This window comes from Molothrus ater, chromosome 2 (genome assembly GCF_012460135.2).
Source record: "Molothrus ater isolate BHLD 08-10-18 breed brown headed cowbird chromosome 2, BPBGC_Mater_1.1, whole genome shotgun sequence".
NCBI lineage: Eukaryota > Metazoa > Chordata > Aves > Passeriformes > Icteridae > Molothrus > Molothrus ater.
This window is the reverse complement of record NC_050479.2, coordinates 64,243,506-64,258,527: the sequence shown is the minus strand read 5'-3', so window position 1 is coordinate 64,258,527 and position 15,022 is coordinate 64,243,506. Positions and strand designations below refer to the sequence as shown.

General features: G+C 37.8%; 1 protein-coding gene across 6 annotated transcripts; it reads left to right on the top strand.

Annotated features, from left to right (window-relative positions):
* Positions 1-420: 420 nt before the first annotated feature.
* LOC118689942 (serine/threonine-protein kinase Nek3-like) lies at positions 421-14,957 on the top strand. Of its 6 annotated transcripts, none has more exons than XM_036388448.2 (16): positions 421-508; positions 1,730-1,946; positions 2,744-2,837; positions 3,076-3,173; positions 4,210-4,293; positions 4,911-4,978; positions 5,097-5,183; positions 6,181-6,235; positions 7,835-8,035; positions 8,378-8,447; positions 9,065-9,111; positions 9,996-10,095; positions 10,525-10,647; positions 11,685-11,819; positions 12,476-12,602; positions 13,180-14,957. In XM_036388448.2, exons 2-16 carry the CDS (start codon positions 1,830-1,832, stop codon positions 13,244-13,246), a joined length of 1,473 nt encoding a protein of 490 aa, XP_036244341.1. In that variant the 5' UTR covers positions 421-508; positions 1,730-1,829; the 3' UTR covers positions 13,247-14,957. The 6 variants fall into 6 exon arrangements, with proteins under 6 accessions (XP_036244341.1, XP_036244331.1, XP_036244321.1 ...); XM_036388438.2 differs by having other exon boundaries at positions 10,507-10,647; XM_036388428.2 differs by having other exon boundaries at positions 10,501-10,647.
* The last annotated feature ends 65 nt before the right edge of the window (positions 14,958-15,022 follow it).

The window sequence follows — 15,022 nt, the reverse complement described above, 5'->3', positions numbered from 1 at the left end:
AAACCTGGGACAAACCAGCACCACCGGGGCCCTTAGGGGGAGGGAAAGGCCGTGTGCTACAAGCGGGGACTCCCATGAGGATACAAACATGCCATTCTGTGCAATAATACAGAACCTAGTGCAAATCAGCTAAATAACTATTTAGTGCAGTACAACATTTGTTCTTTATTTAAAGGTTAAAGCTATTTAGTCTGTTCTTGAGAGTGAGCTGTCAAAGCAGAACACTGCCGTATTTCCCGTGTCTGCGCCCCTTCAGCGGAGCAGCAGCGCCAGGGGCCCCATGAGGGCCGGGCGGGGGCAGCGCGGCCGCCCGGCCTCGGAGCCAGCACCGCCCTCCTTCCCCAGCCTTGGAGCCAGCACCGCCCTCCTCCTTCCCCGGCCTCGGAGCCAGCACCGCCCTCCTCCTTGCCCAGCCCGCCCCCCCACCCCCAGGCGGGCGCGGGCAGCCCGGGGCGAGCGACGGCGGAGAGCCGGGGCCTGCCCGCAGGTCTCGGCCCGGCCCGCTGAGGTGAGTCCCCAGCGGGCCTTGAGGGGCTTGGGGCGGGCTTGGGCTGCTCCTCTTCAGCATAAAGGAGCCGGAGGAAGCAGAGAGCTCATCAACCCCTTAGAACACCGTGTGTGCACGCAGTGCACAGAGGATGACTTAAAAGCACCAAGGTTTTGAAAAAAGGATAACAACCCCCTGCTGCATGAGACATCCTGCAGGAGATGTGTTTGTGGCTGGAAAGGGGATCATGTGCGAATTTCAGCATCTGTGGGAGCTCTCAGGAAGGCTGGGATTAAGCTCAGTATTGGAGGAGAGGACATAGCCTCACACTGTGCCATGGGACTTGCAGGTTGGATATCGGGAAGATTCTCTTCCCAGAAGAAGGTGATTAGACATTGGCATGGGCTGCTCGGGTATGGGGTAGAGTCACCATCCCTGGAGGTGTTTAACTGGTTGTGGCACTCAGTGCCGTGGTCTAGTTGACATGGTGTTGGTTGATGGGCTGGACTTAATGATCTCAGAGGTCTTTTCCAACCTCATTGATTCTGTGATCCCCTGATATAGTCTAAACATAGTGACAGGACAACTGGGAACATTTCAAAAGTGCACAAGGGAAGGTTTACACTAGACTTTAGGAAGCATCTATGTACTGAGAGAGTTGTTGAACATTGGAACAGAATTCTTAGAGAGGTGGTCAATGCCCTAAACCTCTTAGTGTTCAAGAAACATTGTCATGATGCCACTGTCACGCTAGTTCAACTTTTGCTCACCCCTGGAGTGGTCAGGCAGTTGCACTAGATGACCATTGTAGGTTCCTTGCAACTAAAATATTTTATTCGTTATCTGCCAGTTCTTGAAGTCTTTGCACAGTAACTTTTACCAGTTTGATCTTGCTTATGCTGTTTTAGGTGAGAATTGTCACTGGAAGATTTAAGCTTGTTTCTAATAATATGCCTGTGAGTTTTCTTTAGTGTTATGAAACCACCTGCAGGAGTGCAGGTAACAAAAAGGAGATGCAAAGTTGTAAGTCTATTACTGACATTTTTTGAAGAGATTGAGCATTTTAAATTAAAAAATGCAGAAATAGCACTATAATATTTCAAATTTGACTTTCTGGAGGCCTCATCTTCAGTAAAATCAAGGTAACTGTGCAGGGAAGTTGTGTCATGGTAATGCTGGACAGTTAGGTAACCACATTTATCACCCCTTTTTGGTATTTTGTTTGGGTCTTTTTCCATGCAGGTTATATTAAGAGAAAAATTTAAAAAGTGTTAAGGTACTGACAAAGTTTAGAAGATAATCCTGTGAATGAAGAAAAGTGTTGGAACTGAATTTATAAAAAATGGAAGGATACAACGTGTTGAAAGTACTAGGAGAAGGATCCTTTGGCAGAGCTCTCCTAGTTCATCATAGAATCAGTGACCAAAAGTATGTAATGAAGGAAATAAGGCTTCCAATGGTAAGTGTGACACAAACATGGCTTCACCCACCACTTAAAAAAGATAAAATTTAAAAATCCTAATTCTGGGTGTGTTTTTGAAACACTGAACAGTTTTTCTGAGAGTTTTGTGTATTAGACAGGTATGTGGTATGGTTACTGTATAACTACATCTTGAGCTGATGTTGTTGGTACTAAGTGAAGTACATTATTAGATACTGGAATTTTTGGAAGTATAGCAGGTATGAAGGTGCTTAGAATGTTCCCTGTTCCCACTGATGCCCTTGGCTGGATTGATTTCACTAAAATGCAAATTTCATCTTCAATGTCTAATGAGGAAATTAGTGTCATATTACTGCTGGTAATCAGCTCTTTGGGTTACATTCTCTGCACTCAGCTAAGCTAAAAGTCACAAAATGGGAGGCACTGGCTTTCTGAGGCCAAAGCTCAGCAACACCTGGGCACTTGGCCTTGTATTGAGTTCATGCAGACTATCAGCTGTTTCGAAGTCAGTGTGTGCTGCTTTGTTATATAGTTCTGCTCTTTTAAAATAGAAGAGGTCATTAATTGAAATAGGAAAAGATTCTCTCCAATTTAAAAAAACCAACAAAATACCACATGCCCAAAAAACCCGAAGAAGTCTTCAGCTAGTAATAAACCATAGATTAAAAAGATGGAGCTTTTAAACTTTCTAAATGACTTGAAATAACTGAATATCAATTCTTTTAAATCTTTTTCTTTGGAAAGTGAGGCACTTTATGTGTATACTTGAACATTTGTTAGTGTGAAATTTATAGTAAGAATGTTTATATTTTCAGTCTTCATCTGGTGTAGAGAATTCTAGGAAGGAAGCTGTTCTTTTGGCTAAAATGAAACATCCAAATATTGTTGCCTTTAAAGAATCATTTGAAGGTAAGTGTAAAAAATTTAAATTCCTTCATTTGTTTGAAGTTGCATACTCCTCAGGGATTGAGATTACTTTCTTTTTTTTTGTTTATAGTGTGTATTATAAACAAAATACATATTTATTGTAACATAACACATAGCATGCAGTTAGAGCTTTCCAGTAAAAAGTATTACATGTAGTTAATAATCAATACATATCCTGCTAATGAAAATACTAATTATGCTTAAATTACCAAAAATTTAGCTGATGGACATCTGTATATAGTGATGGAATATTGTGATGATGGAGATCTAATGCAAAAGATTAAACACCAAGGAGGAAATTTGTTCCCTGAAGACACGGTAAGAAAAGACATTGTTTTGAACCAAGGAGGCTGGGAATCCTTTTCCATGTAAACAGTAGGATGCTGCATAAACCAAATTAGAAATATGCTAACATCTTGATGAAACAAAGTCACTTACAGATAGAATTGGGGAATTAATTCTTTTATAGTTTCCAGCAGATCAGGACAAGAATTGGACTGAAATGAATAAAAAAAGAAATTGCTACATGTATCTGAAAATTGTTCACATTGTGTGAAAACCAGTCAGGTTTGTATGCAATTAAGTAGGAATTTTACACAACGGTTCAGGTAGGATTTAAAGCACAGTAAGAGCACTGCCAACGGGAAGTGAACAAACAACTCTGGTAAGATAAATAAAGCTAACCAGGAGAATAAATGCCTGCTTTTTATGTAATTAAACCATTTAGTTTAAACCATTCAGTATGTGCTAACTGCTTTTACCAGAGAAGCTATAAAATTACTTAGGAGAAGGTTCAAAGGGGCATTGTAGTGAATAGAAGCTACTTCCTGCTACAGTTAGAAGCATCACCTTCATCAAAATGAAAGGACCAGAAACCTCAACTAATTGAACATTTATATTTTCTATGACCTTTAAGAGTTTTCTTTTGTACTTGGAAAGGAGCACATTTTCTTTTAGAAACAGTACATTATTTCCATGTGAGTTTTGGTTTTGTTTGTTATTTGGTGCTTTGGGTTTTTTATCTATTTGCCAATTTACTCTGTAACTTTAGTTAACTTGTTTTAAAATGACCATGAGCTAAAGCTCCAGGTAGTGATTCCCAGCTTCATTATTGCTTTGTATTATTAGAGCTTTTTGGACACAGGTAATAAACATTCCTTCTGCAATGTTAAAATATAATCTGTTTTAAAGAACTCAGTCTTTCATGCTGGTTGGAGGCTGTTATGCTGGGGTTACTTTTTACACCCAAATGTTCTGAATATGCTTTTCCTTTCTTAATTTTTTAAAATCTATTAGTAAAGTATTCATTATATTGAGCATTGAGGTGTTATAACTCTTAGCTACTCTTTTTCAGATCCTTCACTGGTTTGTGCAGATGTGCCTGGCTGTGAAGCACATCCATGATAAACGTGTGCTGCATAGGGATATAAAATCCAAGGTGAACAGAGCAAGTTTTGTTGCCATTAATAAACTCTCCTGCATGCAAAAGTTAAACCCTCTCTTTTGTAATTTCCCATGACTGCTAAGTTCTGTGGTTTTTATTTAGGCCTAAGTATATAATATAAATGAAATTGTTGAGTGCATGGGGTGATGTAATACTGTGGATGTAAACATCATCTCAGTATAGCTGTATTCTTCATATCCACACTGCTGATAGCACCAATTGCTTGTGACACTGCATATAACTTAAAAGAATTACAAACTATAAAAAAGTGTATGGATTATGCAGTTTGCAAATATCTTGCCTCACAATTTTTTCTTTTTTGCTCTTCCTTGTCAGAAAGAGGGAAATTCAGAAGAAAGTGGACCCTTGGTTTGAGTATAGCATAGAGATTAAGACAATTCTAAGTTCAGTTCTTCCTCTGCTACTGATGCTGAGGCCTTAGGCCCACAAAACCTTTCTGTTTTGGTAGAAGTATTAGGAGAAGCAAGTGAAAAGAAATACAGAGACAAAATATCAGAAGTGGGTATTGCTGTATTTTCTGTATATCCAAACTTCAGAGATGATTCATAGAAGAATATTTAAGTATGTTAATCTTTGCTCTTGAAATGCAGAATGTCTTCCTCACTCAAAGTGGAAAAGTCAAGTTGGGAGATTTTGGATCTGCACGCCTTCTTGCACAGTATGTAGACATCCCAACTGATCTCAGTGGTGTCAAGCTTTATTTTACCATTGACAAACAGTACAGAGTTCATAAATCATTACTTCTCACCTGGCATTTCCTCTTTGTCGTTTCATAGTCCAATGTCATACGCTTGCACCTATGTGGGAACTCCCTATTATGTACCTCCAGAAATATGGGAAAGTCTGCCATACAACAACAAAAGGTACTGGTGTTTTCAGTGGTCATAAATAATGGATGGGGTTTTTTTCTTGCTATCTCAATCTGGCTATATGTCTTATCCATATTTGTTTCAGAGAAGATACTGAGATGAAGGAAATGTACAAAGAGGTATTTACAATTTTTTTAAGATTATAGTGCATAAATTCATCTTTTCTTAGGTAGCTGAGAGCACAGTATCTTTAGTCCCAGAAGTCTGAAAGTCAGTGTGCAGACCTCTGTTTATTTGGGAGAGTAAATACATACATACTTGTGTGTATGTTTTAAGTGTGTATGTATCCACAGACATAAGCATGTGTTAGTATCTTTTTGCTGATCTTATTTTTTGGGGGATGGTTGTTTGGATGATGGCTGATGGATGATTTTTAACCTCTTCATGCCAGTCTTGATAATGTAAGGATAATGGCACAGAATGGATTACTTAGCCCAGTTATTCTGGTCCTTATGCAAGAACTGTGATTGATTTCCCAGGGGAGGTAAGAAACCTTCTACAGTTCAAGTTGTTTCTTCTTGCAAGAAAGGCTTCAGTTGCTTCTTGTGCAAATGGCAGTACTCACTTTTGGTAGAAAATAATGGAGTTTTTTCTCAGTAAGAGAATTCATTTTGGCAGGGCCAGTATTCCAGCTCTCAGAATTAGGATTATGTGGCTGCCATTTGATGTTAAGGGCCATAGAATGCAAAGGCTTTCAAGTGCAGAAGGATAAATATTGTTGGAGCAAATTACTTGAAAGACATCCTAGGAATAAAAAGCCAACTACCACTGTATGGCAGTCATCCTCTTTTACATCAGGTTAGGATAAAATAAGGAAGAACATTTCCACAGGAGAGGTTAAACGCAAAATTATATTGTCTTTATGGTTACTTACATTTATTTTTAGCTTATTTAGCTCAGTTATGTACACAGATTAAATCTCATGCTTTTAAACAAGACACTAGATTGCAATTTCTGGCTGAAAATTTTTCATCTCTCTCTATATCTACAGTGATATATGGTCTCTGGGGTGTATTCTGTATGAGCTGTGCACTCTAAAACACCCGGTAAGTACAGCTTTATTGCCATGTGAAAAGTTTTGGAATTCCTTGAAATTTAATTAGCAGTTTGCTGTACAATAGAGTTGACTGAAGTGCTTGCTGCTGCTTCCAAAAGAGGGAAGTATTGCTCCACCCTTCCTATGCCTCCTCCACTACATGCTGCTGTTTCAGCAGTTCTTGGGACCTACTGGACCATTCTGTAGAAGACTCTATTTTCAAATTTGTTAGAAAACAATTGTTTTTTTTTAATTTGGTTAATTTTCCTCAATATTAGCGGGGTGATTTGGACATATTCAATCCAACAGCTGCCAGGCTGGTTCCAGATACCTGCAGTTGCAGGAGCATTGCATTTTACAGGATCAAGATAATCCCATGACATAGTGACAAAGACACTCAAAATGTTTGCTAATAAAAATATATTGTGTGCAAGTACAGCAAAATGTAGTAAGCAGTAGGCATTTTGTATTGCTTGCATCAGTGATACACCTTTGCCTGTTCTTCAAATCAAACAAATCACTGTCCAAGCACCATTCTCCTCTTGGAACAGTGGGGACCTTGATCAATAATTCAGTCTTTCTGTCATTTCTGGGACACTGTCTTTTACAGTGTTGTTGCTGTGTTTCTTATGTGTTAACATCCTCTGGCTTCTCTATACAGACTCATAGGTAAAATAAGAACCCTTATCAGGATATGTTTGTTTTGCAGCAAAATGAGATCCTAATTGAGGGTCATTTTGTCTTAGTTTTTATAAGCAGCAGTTTCCTTTCATTGAGCTAATACTGTATCTTGAAATCAGAGAACCACAGAATATTCTGAGTTGGAAAGGACCCACAAAGATCATCAAAGCCCCAGCACCTGACCCTGCAGAGGACAGGCCCAAGAACGACACATATGCCTGAGAGCATTGTTCACATCCTGTGTATCAGCAAAAAAAACCTGTGTATGCAGTTCTCCACAGCTGCAAGTGCTGGCTGTGCAAGAGTGTGGAAACTTACACTGATGTGACTGAGTGATAAGGGAGCCTGTGCATAGGGTTGTGTTAGCCTAAGTAGATCTGTGGCAAGTCTTTGGCAGTATCAGGGCTATTGAGGCAGAGCTTAGAGCTGGGGTTCCAAGGAGGGGAGTATTCTTTCCTTATTAGCAGTGTTGAAAAGTTGTGTGTCTGGTTTGATGTGATGGTCATGTATGTTCTTGCATAATCTATGAGAGGTCATACAAAAGATGACACACCATAGGTGCTTGGCACCCTGCAGCCAAGCCAGAGAGGTGTAATCCAAGGAAACTTCCTGCATGGCAGCTAGAAGTTCTCAGACATTAGATTTGCAAGGGGATGTTTGTGCTTTTACAGGCTACTTTTGAAGAATTTTTTTTAATCAAAGTCTTCATATTTTTGACCTTACTGTTTCACACTTGCAGTTCGTGTCTGATCTCAAGTATATGAATTGATTAATTTGATTTCTACACAAATAAAATTCAAACAATCATAAATTTATTGGAGTAATTCCTATCTGCTTTTCTGTTGTAGAAGTTATCTTAAATTATGACAGCTACTTTTTGCCTTATACTTAAACGCTGTGCTCTAGTATTAATTTATTTAAAATGCAGTTTCAAGCCAACAGCTGGAAACATCTCATCCTCAAGATATGCAAAGGGTCCTATGATCCACTTCCATCTCAGTATTCCTATGAGCTTCATTACTTAATAAAACAGATGTTCAAGAGAAATCCCCAGAATCGTCCATCAGCCAGTACTATTCTTGCAAGAGGCTGCCTAACCAAACTTGTAAAAAATTGTTTGCCTTCTGAGGTATGGTGTATTCTTTGTCTCTAGATTTCAGCAATACTATCTACATTTTAGATAATAAATCCTTTTCATTTCTAGTTTGTTATTGTATAACTATAAAACGTAGTGTTGTGTACGTCCTACTCTAAAATACATACAGTTGTAGACTTATCAGAAAACCTGAGTTTTTAAAAGTGTCTCTTCTGAAAATTAAAGTTGGATGTTGGCCTGATGCTGATAAAAATAGATATTGTTAGCTGGAACAGTGCACTTGTATAGTGAGTCTATTTTTAACAAATAGTATATGCAATAATTTTAAGAAGTTTAAAATGATACATTTCTTGCATCTCTTCATACACATTTCAGATTGCAAATGAGTTTGAGCAGATAGTAAAGGAAACCAAGAAACCTGAAGGCAATGCAGCAAGACAGAAGGGTAAGTCAGTAACATTTTTTTGATGTAAGGAATGACAAAATGAGTAGGAAGTATAAGATCTTAAATACAGCTATGAAACATTAGCATTATATGTCCAAATCTACTTTTAATTATTTCAAAATCTAATATTATTGAACTTACATGGAAAAATGCTTGAAGGGTATAAATTATATTCCAACATAAGTGGAGTGCAAAGCTGCAATATATGTATTGTAAGTCTTAAGACTTGTGCTAGAAATAAACTTTTCTTTGCTAGAAATAAAAATAAAGTTTTAGAATCAGCAAAGCTTTTAACAGTGGCATTTATTTTAAATACAACAGTTCTTTCTTTCCCAGAATATGGTGAAGCATGTTATGTTCATTATTTAATTTTTAGAGAGAGAATGTTGGACTTTTTTCTTCTGCATAAATTTAGCTACACCACAATTAGTGCCCATTTGGAACAGAATAGTAGCAGGACTGTTGAGAATGAGCTGTGCTGTCAGAAGTGTGAAGAAGCTGTCACATAATTGTCATTGCTTGGTTCAGTGGAATTGCTGTCATTCCTCTGGAATACCACCTTACTACAAATGTTTGCTAGAGTTGTTAACTCTTGGATCTGTTTGTTAATCTGTCAGGTAGTGTCATGGCTGGAAGAAGCTCAAACAATAAGACAGAAAATAGAGTAAGTATTCAAATATAAATATAACATTTGTATTTTAGTAATTTAGAATATTCTGTATTATAGAAAAGTTTCTAATGAAAATTATTCCTATGCTAAACCATAAAGCAGCCTGTTAGTGTTCAAATTGCAGTTTTCCTGTGTGTTTCCCACCAGGCTTTTTGATTCTTTCCATGTTTAGTTTAGTTCCAAAGTGGATCTTTTTATAACCCTGTCAAAACAAAACCCAACCCAAAAGAACTTCCCTTGTCTTTCCATTTTTTTTTTATACTGCAAAAGATCCATTTTCTTTGCTTTTGGGACACATTTAGAACTGGCTGCTGTGGAAACAGTCTAGTCTGGACATAGTTCTCACCAGTTTTTAGGGCCCATATGAGATTTCAGGAGAGGAGAATTAAGTCACAGGTGGCCAAGATGTCCCCTATAGGTACATTGCCATAGCCTGACTCAGCCATATTCAGTATATTTTTAAAAAGTGTGTTGCCCTGGGGCTTATTTTATTTTCTTTTCATAGACTTGTCAATCTGAGAAGTTTAGTATTTGGGTGCATCTTGTTTTCCCTGGGAATGTAAATAATTTATATTGTTTGTGTTCTTAAATGTGAAAAAACCCCAAAGAGAAATTATATTATATCAAATAACTATGTGTGCTTAGCTTCAGAAACTGAAGTTGTCTGTCATGGCACACAGTGTGAAATACAGTGCAATAATAGGTAGAGTGCAATTGCAGTTGGCTTCAAAATGTTATTGGTTTAGTTTTCAAATCTTCCAGTCTTTAGGCAAGGTATTTTATAGCAAAACTGAAATAATTAATGCCACATTAATATGACTGCTTTGTCTTTCTCGACGACAAGGATAATAATTAATGAAGACTTTACTCTTTTAAAGCAAAGGAAAGATGAAAGCAGCAAGCATAGCCCCTTAGAAAGGAAAAATGCTGAGGGTTTGAGTGAAGACACAAGGGAACAAAGGAAATCTTATCAAGAAGGTAAGTTTGGCAGTTTTAAGGCTGATGCACTTCCTTCTGTGTATGGTATCTACATGTCAGTGATACAGCCATTTAAATAGGTGGCTCAAATTAGTCTCAGGTTACTCAAGACATGAAAACCATGCCACCATCAGTACATCTGCAAGTACATTGATTCATACTGCTCATCTGAGATTAAAAAAATGAAAATTCTCTTGTCAAAGTAATAAAAAATGGTTGTTTGAAAACATTTAGAATAGAGTAAATGTATGGGGAATGCTTTAAAGTTGAGATTTGCACCCACAGAATCAAACATTGCTGCTAGTTAAGTGATTCTTAGTACTACTTTCCCTGGACAGGGCAGTCTGGACATGGAATCAAGTTAGATGCTGGTTATCATGGGTTTTTTTTTTGTTACCATTACAGTATCAGCTTCTGCTGTCCTCCCAGGAAGTACTGATCTGTCACACGCCCACAGAAGGCAATGGGAAAAGAAGATATCCAATACTGTGCTGGATGTCCTGGAAAATGCATCCTTGCTTTCTTCCAGTTTTACACCTGAAGAGACTGAAAGTAAGATTTAATTAAATGTGCTTTTAATTCAAGTAATGTCAGTGGTTGTTTACAGATTTTAAAAGCCAAAACTTTACATGACTCGTTTAAAATTACATTAAAATAATTTAAAAATACTTCATTGATGAACACTCAAAAAGTTCACTGTGCTGAAGAGAATTTCTATGTGTTTTTGTGTGACAGGAAGATTGCAAAGAGTGATGAAACTGACAGATAACAATAGCAACCTTAAAATTATACTAATCTCTAAGAAATTATCCTACAGTCCTCCTTTTGATACACCATTTGTGGAGGTAGCAGTGAGGAATTAATTTGGTGCAGAATGCAACCACCTGTCTTTCAAGTACAGCATACTATTGGGAGCATAAAACATCTACAGCTCTACTTTTGTTGTGATTTAACATACAGGTTAAGGCCAGTGACAAGAACTATCAATGATGTACCTCAGATGTGAGGCAGAGACTTTTCTTTCTTTTGATTAAAATACTTATCATGAGGTTTCTTCTGAGAAAGGTTTCAATTTTAAAATGCCCCCTCACTGATGCAATTGTTATGATTATTTAATGTGATTCTGGATATGTGTTCTAGGTAAATGTGAATAAATGTTGTGGAAATAAATAATCAAGATATGAGTAGTGAGAAAATTCCCAAGCTGTGGTAGGAATGTTTTATGATAGTTATGCACTGGGCAAGGAGAGTGGACAGAGGAATGCATGTATTTAAGTGTTCTGCTATTAAAAGGCACAGAAGCAGCCTCAGGCTTCATTTTGAGATTTGCAGAGCCACCACATAAGTTTGCTGAGACACTGCCTCCTCACACCCCTCAGCCAGTTCCTGTGGGCTCCCTGGCCACAAGGAGGTTCCATTGTTTCCTCAGTTTTCTGAGAGAACAGTGCTGTGACAGATGGAGGTATCTAGACTCTTTTCTTTCTGTTTCTTCCTGTTTCTCATTTCTCTCTTGAATGTGACCTTGAATGTAATCCACACTGCTAATGCAATTTCCTGTAAATAGCATTTGTGAATTATTTTATACCCAGGTGGTGGTGTTATAAACTACAGTGAAAATAGGCCACGGAAGCAGTGGAACAAGGAACCCCCTCAGACCCTGATGGACATGCTCAGCAATGCAGATGTCAGCTTAGCATTTAAAACATACACAATTTATACACCAGGTAAATCCCCATTTTCTGGGCAAACATTTTTGCAAACAGTTTTATTAATAAAGACTTTTTTTTTTTCTTTTTTCCCCATACATAGCTCCTATGTATACAGATTGTTCACTTGGGTTCATACCACAACAGACTAGTTTTTGGTTTTTTTAAGTTTACCAAATGAAAAGGGGACTTAAAAAGCCAAGTTTGGAATTCATGAGTGATTGTACATCTCCACTACAGCTCTTCATGATGGACTTCCACTTGCAGCTCAACAGCTGAATGAGGTCGTGACAAAGCACAGACACCTGCTATGTGCTCCCTGCCCTGAGCTGTGTGGTGTGTGTGTTAGGCAGATGCAGGAAATGCACTGTAGCCCCATCAGGTAAATCCCCCCCTCACTGAGGCACTGGTGCCCTGGTTGGAGGGCAGGATGGGCAGATGGCACAGCTGAAGACAGCTGCAGTCTACAGATGTGCACAGCCACAGTCACAAGTGTTTGTTCTGCACTTCAGTTACCTTACTAGTTTATCTTCCCACCTGAAATAGATAACAGCTTATCCTGGAATCCGCTACAAACTGGGGATGAATTAGACTGTTTTATATTTATATTCTTAATAGTTTTACTTTAAAAATTAAAATATTTTGATGACATTTTAATTTTTATATTTTCAAAGCTTCTGAAAACATATTAAGAGGTCCACTTTCTGATGAACGCAAAGTATCTGATGAAGTAGATGGTGAACATGAAGCTGTTGTCATAGATTCTGAGAGACTTGAACCTAGATCTGATGAAGATGACACGTAAGTCCAAGTGATGTCCTTGCATTTATGTTTTCTTTGGTTCCTCAAAGAGATTTTTCCATAACAACATTCCCCTGAAAAAAATAGTATTTTTCTCAGCATCTAAATTCATCCCTCTCTTACATAATTAAATTGAAATTTATTAGCATTTGATATCTTACAATGTATGAACAAAAATGCTGTGATTTTTTGATGTATGTTTTGGGGGTGGTTCTCAGATTCTCAGAATCTCAATTTGTGTCACTGTTTATTTTTGTGGCACCTAGAGATGACTACCTAAGCCTGTATTGCTGCAGTTCAGCTGCAGGCTGTCAATTATCAACACATTTGCAGTCTCTTAATATATTAATTTGTTTTTGCTTTTGAAACTTACTTTTGTAAATTCCATAGAGAATCATAAAGAACCATTTAGGTTCTTTAATCACAGTAGGGCAGGAAGTAAGTCTCTTGTGCTGATATTTTTAACATAATTTATCCTAATTACAATGTAATTTCTTTTGGGGAAAAAAGCAATTAAAGATTTATAAAGTTGTGTTTTGGTTTTCAAAATAACATTTTTTTTGAAATCTATTTTTAGGGACTTTGAGGAAGATGAGCCAGACTGGGTGTCAGAGCTGCAAACAGTATTGAAACAGAGTGACTGAAAACCTGAATTTACCTGTGATGAGTGAAGTTAGGTGTGCTGGTGTCCAAGTTGTTATTAATAACTAGTTATTAATTAAATAATTTCCATCAAAAAATCTGTGTGGGCATGTTTTCTGTATCACAAAACCGAGGCTGGAAAATGCACAATAAACTTTTTTAGAACACTTGCAGATAGCTAAACAAATCCATGTATTAAATATTTTTGGAGTTGGTAATAGTTTTGCAGAAATGTTCAGTCAAATTATAGCATTGTTCAAATTGTCTTCTTGCAATATTTCAAGGAGATGGTGTAGCACTCTGAGAAGGTGTAAAGGTGTAATGAAATGCAGCATTGTGGTGGGGGGCTGATGCTGAGTGGATATCAGGTGCCACCAAAGCCTCTCTGTCACTCCCCTTCTCAACTGAGCAGGGGAGAAAAAATCTAATGAAAGGCTCATGGGTCAGGATAAGCACAGGGAGAGATCACTCACCAGTTACTGTCCCAGGCAAAACGGACTTGACTTGAGGAAATGGATTATTACCAACCAAATCAGAGCAGAGTAATGAAACATAAGCCCAAACCTTAGAACACTTTTCTCCTACTTTCCCTTCTTCCTGGACTCAATTTCACTTCACTGGTCAAGGCTGATCCCATCAGCAATGGTGGTCTCTGAGATAACAGATCAGAGAAGGAGAGGGGGCGGGGCATGGATGGGGACGCAGGTGAATGGGTCTGTCTTGGAGCTGGCTGCCATTGGCTCTGTCCAACATGGAAAGCTTCTGGCATATGCCACCCCTGTAGCTCCTCTCTGCTACCAAAACCCTGCCACACAAACCCAATACATACATATGTATAAATCATCTTTGAAGAGCATGTTATGGAAACATTTAGCTATGATAAATAGTTGAGGCTTTAGTTCGTGCCATTATTAGTCCCCTGAAAATTCTTTGAGACTGAACTTTTGTCTTGATTCAATGAAAGGAGATTTTTTATATGCCACTGCATTTGTGGAAGGAAGCAAATGTATTCATGAATAAGGACAAATTTTCTGACTTTGATTGGAGACATGCTCTTACTGCAGAGAGTGCTATGGGCAATGTCAAGTTTGGGCTCTGTTCTGGTTACTGGGTAATAAATAGACACTTTACAAGAAAAATGTGGCAAGGGAAATGTGAAAAATGCATATTTTATGATTGGCTTTTCGCAAATATTAAAATGAATATTATATGTGTTAGAAAGTTATGCTGTATTAATTTTTTTAGTAGTGTGTTAAATATAGTTTTAGGTTATAACAAAATGTTAAAATAGAAACTATGCTATGTAAGATACTTTTTTTAAAGAAAGGACTTGCAGTGAGATAGCAGCCACAGGACACCTAAATCTTTCAGAGAAAAAGAATTTATTGCTCTCTTATCAGAAGAAACGAACTTCTTCCTACCTTGCTCAGCCATGAAGATGCCGTCAGGATTAAGAGGAAGAAGTTGACGATGACCAGACAGAATCCTGTGTTTGAATGGACTTTCTGCATCATGTATGAGGTGTATGAATATGCAGCAGGCTATTGCTTTTAAGGGTTAATCCTCTGTTAACGTGGGTCCTTTTTTGGGCTTGTTTTGCCCAGACAAAGGTGCCCAGACGTCCGTAACTCTTTGTTTCTGTTGTCTCGTATTGTCCTAATTCCAATTGTCCAAATTATTATTACTCTAATTATATTCCTATTTTTATAACCATTTTGTTACTATTAAACTTCTGAAATTTTAAAAAAAAGTGATTTGCGTTCTACGCAGGAGAGCAC

Bases quoted from the DNA above. Each gene is read 5' to 3' on its own strand.
- LOC118689942 (XM_036388428.2), top strand. From the start codon at position 1,830: ATGGAAGGATACAACGTGTTGAAAGTACTAGGAGAAGGATCCTTTGGC. The intron at 5,184-6,180 runs GTACTGGTGTTT...CTATATCTACAG, and splicing joins CTGCCATACAACAACAAAAG to TGATATATGGTCTCTGGGGT. The intron at 8,448-9,064 runs GTAAGTCAGTAA...TTAATCTGTCAG, and splicing joins CAATGCAGCAAGACAGAAGG to GTAGTGTCATGGCTGGAAGA.